At 37.5% G+C, this 13400-nt stretch overlaps 1 protein-coding gene across 2 annotated transcripts in view; it reads right to left on the bottom strand.

Annotated features, from left to right (window-relative positions):
• Nucleotides 1-13400, bottom strand: part of INSC (INSC spindle orientation adaptor protein) — a 125654-nt gene that overhangs the window by 57317 nt on the left and 54937 nt on the right. For both annotated transcript variants that reach the window (XM_048308393.1, XM_048308392.1), the window contains 2 exons: nt 1901-2246; nt 1345-1397 (listed from right to left, as the gene is read on the bottom strand). In XM_048308393.1, coding sequence (XP_048164350.1) covers nt 1345-1397; nt 1901-2246 — 399 coding nt within the window. The remainder of the gene's footprint in view (nt 1-1344; nt 1398-1900; nt 2247-13400) is intronic.

Below are 13400 nucleotides of genomic sequence, written 5' to 3' on the forward strand. Positions count from 1 at the left end.
GCCACAGATGCTGTGTGTTTATACAGTTGTAACACTGCTCTTTTCCAATTACTCTTGGATGCCTGCATTTCAACTGCAGCTGTCCATATCCACCCCTCATGATCAATGAAGGGCTTTCAGTAATTTTCATGTCTTTACCTTCTTTGTCATAGTTTAATGATAGCAGGATAAGGATGAAGAAAGAAATGTGTGTCCAGATGAGTTAAACAGCATAATCAAAAATAAAATTTGGCCCTCTATATGGAAAGATACATAAAGCATCTTTACAGAGTTGGTATAGTTGTCCTGCAACCAGTGATGTTAGGCTATAATTGAAGAAATGAAATAAAGATGGAAAACTTTATACAATTCAAATAAAATAACTAATACATCCTCACAGAAAGGCATTCATTTGAGTTTTCAAAACATATTCCACCCAGGCAGGCCACTGTAATGGAAGATATAGTTTGGGTGATCAGCCTCTCTAGCTGCACACGGGTCACCTTTTCAGCTTTACCTGTCTGTCAGCCACGTATATCAATTTTTTGTCAAAAAGACAAGGGAGAGGGCTGATTTGGGGCAGGCACTTTGAGATTGGAGCTCATTATTTAAGCACCATGTCTCCTAGTAGAATATAAAACTAAAGTCTGAGCTGTGCAGGTTTGGCAAAAAGCAATAGTGCACCAAAAAAATGTTATTTCCTGATAATCAGATGGTGTCTTTTTCCCTGATGATATCCCCAAAACAGAATGACTTGCACAGTGTTTAAATTAATTTAAAAAGGGTGATTGAACTGTGCTGGGGGAAATGGGTAACTTATGTTAGAAAGTGTAACTATCATGAGAAGAATTACAGAGATTTTTATTTTCCAGTCACAGCATTCCAGAGTGAAGGGAGATGAGTAAACCTACAACTACAGTTTAAAGGGATGTGTATTTACTGTGGTTTGATTTACAATACATGGATCTGTTCATACAGGAACACGTAATACGACAGTCTCACAACCCAAGTTTTCACACCACCTGAAATCTTGACTCCACAGAACTAAAAGGGAACTTTGTCACTGATATCAGTAGAGACAGATTTTCTCTCTTGATGCCTAAAAGTCCTAAAAAATACATTTGCATGCAGCTTTACATCTTTGTCAGGCTCTTTGTGCAGCAGCAGATCCCATCTTTCATTAGGATGAAGTTTAGGTAAAAGCAACTCACTTCACGCACAAGAGATTAACATTAGGAACACTGCAGAGTTCCAGGGGCCTAGCTCAAACAGTTGAGGGTGCTCATGGATTTGTGCTTTTCATTGGAAGTTCTACAACATAATAAAACAGCAAAATTAATATTGCAACTACAAAATTTAAGTTACCTTTCTGTGAATGCTGTAAATTCTGAACACTTGTCTACTAAAAGTTTTTCAAGCTGCAGAGAGAGAAAGAGAAAGTGGTTTTAAAGTTACGTCCATACACACAGTTGCCTCACAAAAATAAGTAATGCTTGTTTGTTAATTGAAAACCCTCCCAAAAGATAATATTTCATAACACCCTTCAGCTACTTTTCTGTATAAAACAGGTAGAGATAAAAATGAGGTCAATAAAAAAGTAGCACTTTCTACATTGTAAATGCAAAGGAACTCAAAGGTTGGTTGTCAAAATACTTTAGTCCTGTAGTCTTCAAAAGCAAAATGGTTTTTTAAATGCAATTTGACAACACTATTAATATTCAGAATCAAGCCCATGATAAAATAGGATCCAAAGTAAGTCAAGAATCTTTCCATTGCTGGAACAGGATAGGAAAGCCTTAAACAAGGGACCAGTATCAGTACGTAAGGATTTCTTACAGATTGTTTAAAGCAAGTTTTAATAATTACAATAAAATAAAAATTCCAAAAGCAGGAGAAACATGCCATCAAGGCATCTTCTCACCTGGTGCATTTCTTCTGAAGAACTCCTGGTGAAGGTGTTGTACTCGTTTATCATGGAACGCACGTGGCAGTTGACCCTCACTGTCATGCTGTGGACCCTCTGCCATCTGTTCTTGTCCAGCTTCTGAGCAATCCTGGTCAATTCTGTGCTTATGATCCAAGCCCTCTTTAGCAGAAGCTGCAAGTTATCACAGGTGCTGTACTGTGAGGAAAGGATGAGTTCATTTGGTTCATCCTTCTCAATGCTGATGGGCTTGGACTGGAGAATGCACATACATTCACAGTCTGTCATCAACTTCAGGTCCTCCATCCATCGCTGAACAGAGTCCACCTGGATTAAGTGCATGCTGGAAGGCAGAGAAGGAGAGGGAAGAATGAGGTAAAGCAAAAAAACCCTTAGAATAACCACCAGCAACACCATAGAGCTGCACCCACTACGAGGTTGCAATTGATTGACCAAAGGAAATAATTGAACAAATAATTTGCTTGTAGTAACACAGTGAAATGTTTAGCTCTTTATTCTAAAAACAGGTTCTAGATTTCTAATCACTTTTACACCACACACCTGGCTATAAAATTATATCTAAAAAATCAGTGGATATTAGAGAAGTAAACAGAAGTTTAAATTTCGTTTTTTTGGGAAAAATGTTTCTTGTGCATTCAGAGTTTAATGTGGAGTAGGAGCAAAGCTATGAATGTGTTTTCTTGTTGTTTATTGGACTGTTGGGTTTTTCTAGACATTTGGCCTATTAAGGACTTAACATAAGATTTTATTTTGCAGTATCTCTCCAGAGCCCTTCCAAACTTACACAGCCAAAGACAGTGAACAATACTGCCAGCAACATCTATTTGTTCCGTGTCATAATCCCCGAAACTAGAGCTGGATTCTACTTCCAAACCAGACCTTTACCTTCCCCCTCATTTCTCATTGCTCTCTGTACAATTTGCACACTGATTTCCAAAGCATATTTTTTACACTACAAAAAACATGATGTGAATGAGCAAGGCTGACAAGCTCCTTGACAAGTGTACCCTGACACAAGGGCAATATGCCTACATTTCGTGCCCTTGCACCCTCCAGCCAGTAAAATGTGGTACCTGAGGCAGAAGTTGTACTGATTCTGAGCTCATGTTTTTGAGGGATCACAAATTTCAAAGTCTTGAGATGAAGATGCCTAAATTTTTTTTCTTATAAGGTGCCCAGGTCCTAACAAAAACAATTTAATCCTCACCCTAACCATGCTAAAAGTTTCCAAAGAATTGAAGATGCAAGGAAAAGAAGAAATTAGATCAAGTGAAAGCAAGACTGGATTTAACTATTTTAAAAAATGGATTTAGCTTTTTTCAAACTTCCACTGGTATCCTAGAGCTAGTCTGACAGTGTAGTGGATTGTTGCCTACTCCCTGGATACATGAGCATGAGCAGATTTTTATGATGCTATACCAGAACAGACAAAAAGAAAGTTTGTATCATAGTCCTCGTTCCTTTAATTCAGATACTGATTTATTGCAACTCAGCAACACACCAGTCATGTTCCATGCTGTTATATAAAGCCTTACTGCTAGAACAAAATCTGCAATCACATTAGCTAAGCTAAGGAGGACCAGGTGGAAGCCTTTTTCAATTCTTGTGCTTCCATTTATACAGTGAGCACCAGCTGAACTTGAGAAATCTCCTGCCAGACCACTCCAGTAATATTCCATAAATAAACAAAATGTATTTACATATACAGGAAAAGGAGGCTCACCTCAAGCATCATTTCATGTAAATTGACAGCAAGCAAGATAAAAGAGATCAGTTTCATTGATCCAATCTCCCTTTTCACAATATATGATGAAACTACTTTTAATTCCAAACTTTACAGGCTACTGTTATTTAAGGTCTTTATTTCACTCAGTTTTGAATATTGTGTAATTGCATTTCATGATCGATTGAGGCCCACTTTCTTCTTGCTATGTGTAGTCTCCTTATTGCCTTTTTGGATCTGAAGCAAAGTTTCCTAATAAACAAAAACAACAACTTTAGAAGTTTGAGACCATGATTTATGACGATGTGCATAGTTTGCATGCAGTACAGGATAAACTCATTTGACACAGAGTAATATATCTTTCATTTCCAAAGTGCACTGTGATAATTGATTAAATCTCTGTTTAGTAAGTAGAAATAAACTTCTACATTATAAATTCACATAGATAAAAAAACTAGAATAGAAAGTTAGTGAGGAAAAAAAACCAACAAAAAATTCTTATTTCCTCTAGTCCCAAAAGTCATTCTTCACTCTAAAGAGAAAAAAAAAAAATGAGTTGTACAAAAAAAAAAAGCACAGATGTTAAAGAAAATCTCCTTGTTTGCTTCTGTTCCTACTAATTGCCAGAAGTACAACTGCAGAATGTAGGATATTCTTTTACTGAAACTTAGTATTCCTTAACTAACAACAAGAGCCAAAAATAATACCATTCATCTCTTTCCAGAGGACCACAGAAAACTCCCCCTGCTTACTGTGTCAGCTTTTCTGACACATTGTCCTTTAAATTAGACATACATCATTATCGAGTGATAATGATGAAATACATTTGTGAAATACATAAATGATTCACCTTCATCCAAATCTCACTGTATTTAGAGAAAATCTTTGTAAGCATTCTGCAGATTAATTTGTAGACTCATATTAAAATAAGGAAAGCAAAAGAATGTGATCATCCCTAATTAGTTATTAGGAGTCATATTCCAGATAGCATTTACTGAACTCAAAATCAAGTTGGAAATTTCCATTTTGTCTTCCCATTACTGAAAAAAAAAAATAAAAATCTATGCCTACAAAATAAAAAGAACCATAATGGTTCAGACAAAAAAACAAACAAACTCTGTTTAGCCCATTATCCTGGTCCCAACATGCCCATTAGGAGATGCATAAGGAAAGATTATAAGAAACGTGGCAAGAGCTGAACAATCCCTCCTTCCCATCTTCTGGCAATTAGTGGTTTAGGAACTTCCTCAGCCAGAAGTCGTGTCTGAGCAGGATGTTTTTACAATTCATGAAACAAAAGTAGCCATTAATCCCTTTTTGAACTCAGTTAAACTCTTAGCCTTTGCAACATCTAGTGGCAGTGTCTCACATTGTTTATTTTTTGTATGAAAAAGTGTTTCTTATTGTTTGTTTTAAACTTGCTGCCTGGAGATATGAACACAAACACTTTAGTTGCTATATTCTGAGATGCTGTAAATGAGATGACAGTTCTGTATTTGCCCTCTTCATGCAATTCATTATTTTATTTGCTCTACCCCATCTTCTCTAAGTTATTTTATTTCTATGGTGTAGAAACTCAGTCTATCTAGTCTGTCCCCTTATGGACATTATTCCAACCCTCTGGTCATTCACTTACTCTCCCCACCTTTTCAAAAAGCTTTTTCGAGTTTCCCTGTGTCCCAAGATGTGATGGGAGAAACAGGACACAGTATACAAGACTCAGGTAAATTTTTATATTTGAAACACATTTTCTACACAGTCCCTACTTGGCAACAATTCTTAAATTGTTTTTTACTAAAGTGTTTTCCAGAGGGCTGTTTCATTTTTACCTTTCTGAAAATATACTTATTTTGATTTTGGAATCTTTTCCATGAGTGATAATACATAATGTAGAGTTCACTATACCTGTGATGAAAGAAATTGTGCTCCCTTTCCCTCCTCACATGCACTAATTTATGTTCATTAACATATAAATTCTTCTAGAATTTTACAGTCTTGTATTTTCCTGCTTTTATAACTATTTTTCAGGTCATTAAATACATTAAACAAGATTTGTTCAAGCATAAGAGACCTTACTGGTGTGATTTTCGACAGTTCTCTCTAATTTAGCAAAAGTATCTGGTTACCTGGCTGAGACCCTGATGTTTATAGAATCAGAGAATCATTTAGGTTGGAAAAGACTTCTAACACCATCAGTTCCAGCTATTAACCCAGCACTGCCAGGTCCATCACTTAACCATATCCTTAAGTGTCACTTCTACACAGCTTCTAAATACCTCCAGGGATGGGGATTCAAACACTTCCCTGGAGAGTCCATTCCAGTGCTTGACAACATTTTCAGTGAAGAAATGATCCATAATTTTGAATCTAAACCTCCCCGGGGCAATTTGGGACTATTTCCTCTTGTCCTGTCACTGGTTACTTGGGAGAATAGGTCAACTCTCACCTTGCTCCATTCTTCTTTCAGGAGGTAATAAAAAGAGATATGTTCCTCCTCAGCCTCCTTTTCTCCAGGCTAAACATCCCCAGATCTCTCAGCCACTCCTCACAGGACTTGTGCTCCAGACTCTTCCCCAGCTCCGTTTCCCTTCTCTGGGCTCACTCCAGCCCCTCAATGTCTTTCTTGCAGTGAGGGACCCAGAACTGGACACAGCACTCAAGGTGTGGCCTCACCAGTGCCCAGCACAGGGGGACAATCCCTGCCCTGGTCCTGCCTGACACAACGTTCATCCAAGTCATGAGCAGCCAGCTTCTCCAGTGGAATGCTGTGGGAAATGTGTCAAGGTCTTTACTGAAGTCCAGGCAGACAGAAAACATCTACAGCCTTTCCCTGATCCACTAAGTGGGTCACCTTGTCAGAGGAGATCAGATTGGTCAAGCAGGACCTGCCTTTCCTGAACCCATATGTCTGATCCCCTGGTTGTCCAGGATATGCTGCATGATGGCACCCAGGATGACCTGCTCCATGACCTTCGCTAGCACTGAGGTCAGGCTGACAGGCCTGGAGCTCCCCGGATGCCCCTTCCGGCTCTTCTGGAAGACAGGTGTCACACTGGCTAAAAAGCAGTCACCTGGGACCTCTCCGTGTAGCCAAATGTGCTGGTAAATGATGGAAAGTGGCCCAGTGAGCACTTCTACCAGGAGCCTCAGTATTCTTGGGTGGATTCCGTCCATTCCATAGACTTTTGTGATTATTTCCCCTTGGAATATGTAGGTTTCATTCTATTCCCTGCCCCTGTCTTCCAGCTCAGGGGGCTGAGAAGATGAAGAACAGCTGGTCTTACTGTTAAAGACTGAGGCAAAAAGGCATTGGGTACCTGAGCCTTCTTCTCAGCCTATGTCACCGTGTTTTCCCCCCACATCCAATAAAGGAGGAGATTCTCCTTAGCCCCCCTTGTGTTGCCAATATATTTATAGAAACATTTTTGTTGTTTTTTCTTACTGCAGTAACCGGATTAGTTCTGGTTGGGCTTTAGGCCTTCTAATTTTCTCCTGCATAATCCCATGGCATCCTTGTAGCTCCCACGAGTAGCTCTCCCTTTCTCCCAAAAGTGATAAACTTGCCTTTTTTTCCTGAATTCCAGCCAAGGCTCTCTGTTCAGCCAGGTCAGTCTTCTTCCCCATCTTTTGGCACATGGCCACAGCCTGCTCCTGTGCCTTTAGGATTTCCTTCTTGAAAGGAAGATGCATAGATACATAGATGGATAGTGGTTCCCCACGAGTTAAAATTACTGAATTTAGTGCGCCGTGGCATATTGACAGAAAAGCAATTTATGTAGACTCAACACTATAAAAGCAGCATTTAATGTAAAAACAGTTGTAAAAATAATTCAGTGCAAGAAGAAAATTCAAGAGAAAGTCTCCAATATTTCTTAAAAGTCATTCTGTTTTAATTGAGGTTGTAAAGTATTTGACACAGTTTTCAACAGCACTCAACTGAACTTGACTAACAAGTAATTTGAATACTCTGAATTCTAGTGTGCTTGCCAAAAAAACAGCCTTTTAAAAATTGTGTAATTTTGAAAAAATCCTCTTGTATCACTGGCTGAGGCCAGCTTAGAGCAACAGCCTGTTAGAAGTGTGTTACTTCAAAAGATGTTTGGACCTTGTTTCATATAGATGTTTCTGCACTACATAGCACATTGCAGGCAAATTTCATCCTGGGTAAAGACATTAAAAAAATACTCCTATTTTAAATATCTAAGAAGAGACACATGATATTCAAAGTTCTGTTACCAGCATTTCTCTTTTCTTTCCTTTTTTTAAATTTTTTTTTGCTATTTTCTATCTTCTCAAGTAGTTTGTTGACTAAAAAATCATGATTTTTAGGACAGACAAGATGGATTGATAACAAAAGGATTGATCTCTCTCTTGTTGGTGTTACATGAATACAAAAGTCAAGAGTTAATAACTAGATCATTTGTCTAAAATTTCCAGCTTGAAGCTCTTTACCACCATTTTACTGGCAGCCCATACACTCCTGTTTTAAATTGCAAATGTTATCATGAAAAAGAGTTATACCTCCAATTTAGCACTGAGTTTCACTAAAGTGCAAAAGTTTCATGTTTTATAACATTGTGCGAAGTCTGAGCTGATCAATTCACGTGAGTAATTCCAGTGGTCATATTTATAAAGTGTAAAGGCTTCTGCTCAGTCAAATTATGTTTTCAAGGCTTCTTAGCCTTTTTATCCATTTTCAGCTAATATGACAGATTTATTACCAATACTAATGAGAGCATTTAGTACTGCTTCCAGATAAGCCTATGGTAAAAGTCAATGCCAAATCTTACAACAGTGTTCAAATTTATTATTCTAATTAGTGGTAGGTAATTAATTGGCAACAAACAACTTACTGAATGAATTTAGCCCCCTCTTTGAACATAAATAATCTCTAATTTTTTTCTAATTCATCTTTTCAAAATTATTCATGGATATGCAATATACCCAGGGCCAATTTCCACATCAATACAATGGCCATGCAGAACTCAACTCTCAGTGGAAGAAGAGAGTGAAGAGCCATAGAGATAGTGCTCATTTATCTTCAATTGCTTTACATGACATTAATCACATAAAAGAGCCCTCTAGATACATGATATTGTATTTGCACTGATTTTGGCAAAATTTTGTAGAGCTAGCGGGAGAGATAGCTTAAAACATACAGAGTAGCTTTAAAGTAGATAAGAATCAGATTCCTGTTTTTTAAGTGATTGCACTTGCTGTGTAGATCATTCCTAAGGTAATAGAATCTTACAAATATTTAGGTTTTGTACTTGATGTGGCAAGATAAAAGTACAGCCAAATGGTTTGCAGGGTGTTCTTTTTCTCCCTTAATTTTACTTACTCCTTTCCCAGTGGAGCACTAGCAATCCAATTTCACTGTGACAAAAGGTGACTTTAGCATGAATTACTTAGACCTTTAGAACACATGGATAAAAAGCTAGCTCCTAGGTTTTAAAAAGTTAACAGGCTATATTAGAATGGTATTTTAGTTTGCCTCAGTGATTACTCAATTGTTACAGTTACCAAAGTCTAACAACTTCCCCAAATTAAGTCAGTAACATATCATGCAAACTACAGCACAAATATTTCTCAAAAAAAACAACTTAAGGAAAGGCGCACTGCATTCAGCCAGCTGTCCTGAAGTGGAAGGCAGAACTTTGTTAGCCAGTAGAGATTACCCTTGGACGTTTCAAAATTTCTCTTTACTTTAGGAGTCGGTTTAAACCGCAAAGAAATAAAAGCGATATGACCACTAGCCTCAGGAAGCAGAGTGCCAATGGGCAGAATATATAAATATTGGCAACAAAACCAGAATTACTCAAAAATCATCAGTGTAGAAAAGTCTGTAAGGAAAGTAAAAACAGAGTAATCACTTGTAATATATAATAGTATGATGTGTGAATTTACAGCTGTTTCATCAGGCCTCTTTAAAGGGCCATATAAATAATTTAGTGTAAATGCTGCACCAGTGTTCTCCTCAGATCTTTATGTTTTTCTGAGAAATCCTCATTGTGAGTTGTCCCTCTAAAAATGTCTGGAAATATTATACCAGCCCAGAATTGCTGGGACACTACAGAACATAAGGAAGTCACTCTGTAAAATCACAGACTAACTCAGCTTGCTGATTAGTTTATGGAAAGTCTAGGACAAACTTATCATATACTAATTTTCTTTACATGGGTATAGTCGTCTCCAGCCTCCATCAGCTGGAGGGATACTGAAGCACAGTTCAAGCTGGCTTTGAGGAGTTTTACTTCCTGCCTAGCACCTTACATTGCTAAAACAGTAGCTGTCTTGACAAACACACAGGCCACTGAGTTCCCAGAAATTAAGACCTCAGTAAAAGAATATAATTTCCTGAAAGAAAGGAGGAAAATGCTAAAAAGCCCCACTATCAGCAAGTTAATGACAGTATAAGGCTGTTAATTGGCCTCTTTTCAGACAAAGCTGGACAAAGACTAGGCTAATATTGTCACAGCGCTTACCAACCAAAATATGTAGGTTTTATATTTGTATAGTATCGTTAATTCATGCTAACAATTAATATTACTGCATTGGTGCTATAAGATAGTAAAACAAGGAAAGTTTTCAAAACCACTGAGCTTACTGAACCCTGTGATATCAGCATGTTTAGATTTAACAAACTGTTATGGACTCAAATCAGACTTAATGAGCTTTGACCCAATTTAAGGAGTTGAAAATTTAGAAACAGGCAATTTTAGCCACTCTTAAATTTGGACATAAGGGATGGGGCAAAAAATAATCTGCTGACCAAGTTTTGTGAAGGATATTGGTTCTTCTGCTCAGCATGTTACCTGATGATTGGTAACAAACTATTCTCCAGTGAACAGACAAAAGTAGTGCTGAAGATGAAAGATCCCATGACTCAATCTCTTTGCAAATGACAGCCTGGGTCTTGCAAAAATGTGCAACATTTATAGTTTTCCTGAGAGATGAGATAGTAGAGCTGAGAGACCTTAGTGTTTTACACAATGGCAGAATCCATGACTTTTGGCTTCATTTAGCCCAATGTAAGAGGAGCAGCATTCATGGAACATTGCATGACAGATCAGCTCAGAACATCCATACAGATTCTTCCAGGAGTTTAAAATCTGACATGGTGACTGAAGCATGTTGATAAACTTGAAGGCATGTTGCCATCAGCACACATTTAAATTGCAGATTCCCAAGTACACATATAGTTCTCCCTCCCATAAATAACAGGGCATGTTTCCTGCATTGTGAAGGAGAAAAGTCAACAAGGCCAGCAGCAGGAGAGAACATGCTCAAGAGAGCTCATCCTGGTTCACTGCTTCCCAGTGCTCAGGCTACACTTGTAATTGTAGGGGAGAATATTTCTCATGGTCTCATAAGAAAAATATGCTGCAGAAGAGAGACACCTGGCAGGGAAGGAGAACCAGAAATGAAAGTGAGGAGAAAAACAACATTGGACATAATCTGGGGCCGTGGATAGTGAAAGTGCTCAAATACAATCACAAGCAATGACTAATTTGGAGACTAGCATGAGAGTCCATGAAAATAGCACCAGTGCCTCGTTGAACATTGTTTTTTCCTTCCTCCAAATCTGCCTTAATTTGTAGTTTAATAACAAACAGTGCAGCTCTCTGTGCCTTATTCAAAGGAGTTATGACATGCATTATGAGCAGCAGCATTAGCCTTTCACCTTCTACTATTTACTCATTTAAGGTCCTAACCCTACTGATTAAGTAAAGCCTGGATTACTTAATGAAGGGAGCAACAAGCATTTTACAGGGAGCTATGAGATCAGTATCACTCAGGAGACTAGAGAAATTTTGAGACCCTTGTTCACATGTATTACACATCAGCTCCAGCTAAAACTGTCAAAAAAGGGGTGAGGAAATGACTGTCTGATATTGACTTTTCTAAGATTCCCATCAGAATATTAACCTTTCAACAGAAAAATTTAAAAAGATGAAAAGTAGCAACACAGTGTCACAAATACTGGAATGAGTTGGCAAAAATATCTTAGGTGGTCTCAATCAAATAAGGAAACAGTTTCAAACAAATTGAATATTTGTGCATAGGTTTATATATTTCTGTAGAAGTCAGAAAATGGAAAAGGAAATCTTATGCCATCAAACCTACACTTCGGATAATTTGTTCATAAATGGCTTAAAAATCACTCCAAAAATAATTTAGAGGGCTCAAATATATTATATTAAACGGCTATTCTAGAATCACAGTGGAAGTTTGGTTGGAAGTTTTTTATTTTTAATCTAAATTTCTTAAAAGCCAGTCTGTTCCCTTTTGGTTTAATCTTTCCTTTTGAACAAGATTTTATCTTTGAATGCATTTCTAGAAAGCAAACACATGTTCTCAGCTTCTAATTTGCAAGACTTGACAAGCAAAATTCTTCAGATTCCTTTTATGAAACCATGTCTTTCCAGACCCCCGCTTTGAATAGATTTGTAGTTCTTGTTAAATTAATTTTTTACTGAAAGACTTGATATCCTGCTTGATACAAAACAAAGTCTAACAGTAAGTTTCAGTGATGTTAGTACACCCTTATCTCCACCAGAAATCTCATTTCATACAGTCTAGGACTGAGTTTCTGCTTTCATCACCACATCTTACTGGAAAAGGCACTCACAGTCATCTCAATCAACCAGCATATGTAGGTCATCCTCCTATTGTTTTTTTTCCATAGAATGAACTACAGGTTGTTGCAGACTTTCTAGTTCCCAACCCCCAAATGCATAACCTTGAGATTTCAATTACTCACCCCTTTTCTTCAATAATTCAATAAAGTCCACTTCTAAATCTCTACTTTCAAAAGTACCTTTTGTCACTACCCCTTTGTCTAATAACTAGTTTTCTGTATTTTATAGTAAATACCATGTATATAACCCACTGAATTTCCTTTGTTCAGAGGGAAAATCATAAGGGGTAATTTTGTTTGCCCTAGAGAATGATTGATTATTCATTACTATGCATCTTTGGTACGTTCATTTATTGTCATCCCATTTCCTGCTTTATTCCAAACCTTTAACTACTCTACTAGGTCTTCCTTTTCCTTTCCAATTAAATCTTATTCCACCCTTTCTCACTTCCTAGGTACAAACATTATCTTTTGTTATTTTACAGCTCGAGTCACTACAAAAATTTTTTAGTAAGTTCAGCAGCCTAAGTAGAGAATTTTTCCTGCCTTTTCTATATTAAGTTATGTTTTGCTTCTATCTCAGACACGTCTTTCTCTTTCCATTTACTAGACAAAGTCAAAACTAGGTGGTTAGTGTTCCTGGCTGCATTTCATTTTCGTTTGTGCAGGTGTTGAACCTAAGAAAGCCAGTCTAAATGAAGGTTTAAACACAAATAAAGCAGGTTCAATAATTACAACCAACAGGAAAAGCCAGACTCACACCATATCTGCATTTCAGGCCACATCTAGAAACAGAGACTCAGGCTATACTATCACTTTTTCCATCATGCTTTGCTCATGATGACAGTGTGCTTTATCATAAAACGCTTGAGGCAAAAATATTTTCACAAAGTAGTCCAGTATTTTTCAGCTGAAAATGGGAATTCTGAGCCACCTTGCTATGAAGCATATTTCTGTGGGACAGCGATGTAGTATATCATAGGATTTTGGGTGATAATCATGGATACCTGAGGATTGTAACATAAGCAGCAAATGTGAATCACCAGTTTTAAGTGGGATAAAGAAGTGTAGTTTCAATACTCCTTAAAATTGAAAGTAAATTCCCCCTCTGG

The sequence above is a fragment of the Corvus hawaiiensis genome, chromosome 6 (genome assembly GCF_020740725.1).
Source record: "Corvus hawaiiensis isolate bCorHaw1 chromosome 6, bCorHaw1.pri.cur, whole genome shotgun sequence".
Lineage (NCBI taxonomy): Eukaryota > Metazoa > Chordata > Aves > Passeriformes > Corvidae > Corvus > Corvus hawaiiensis.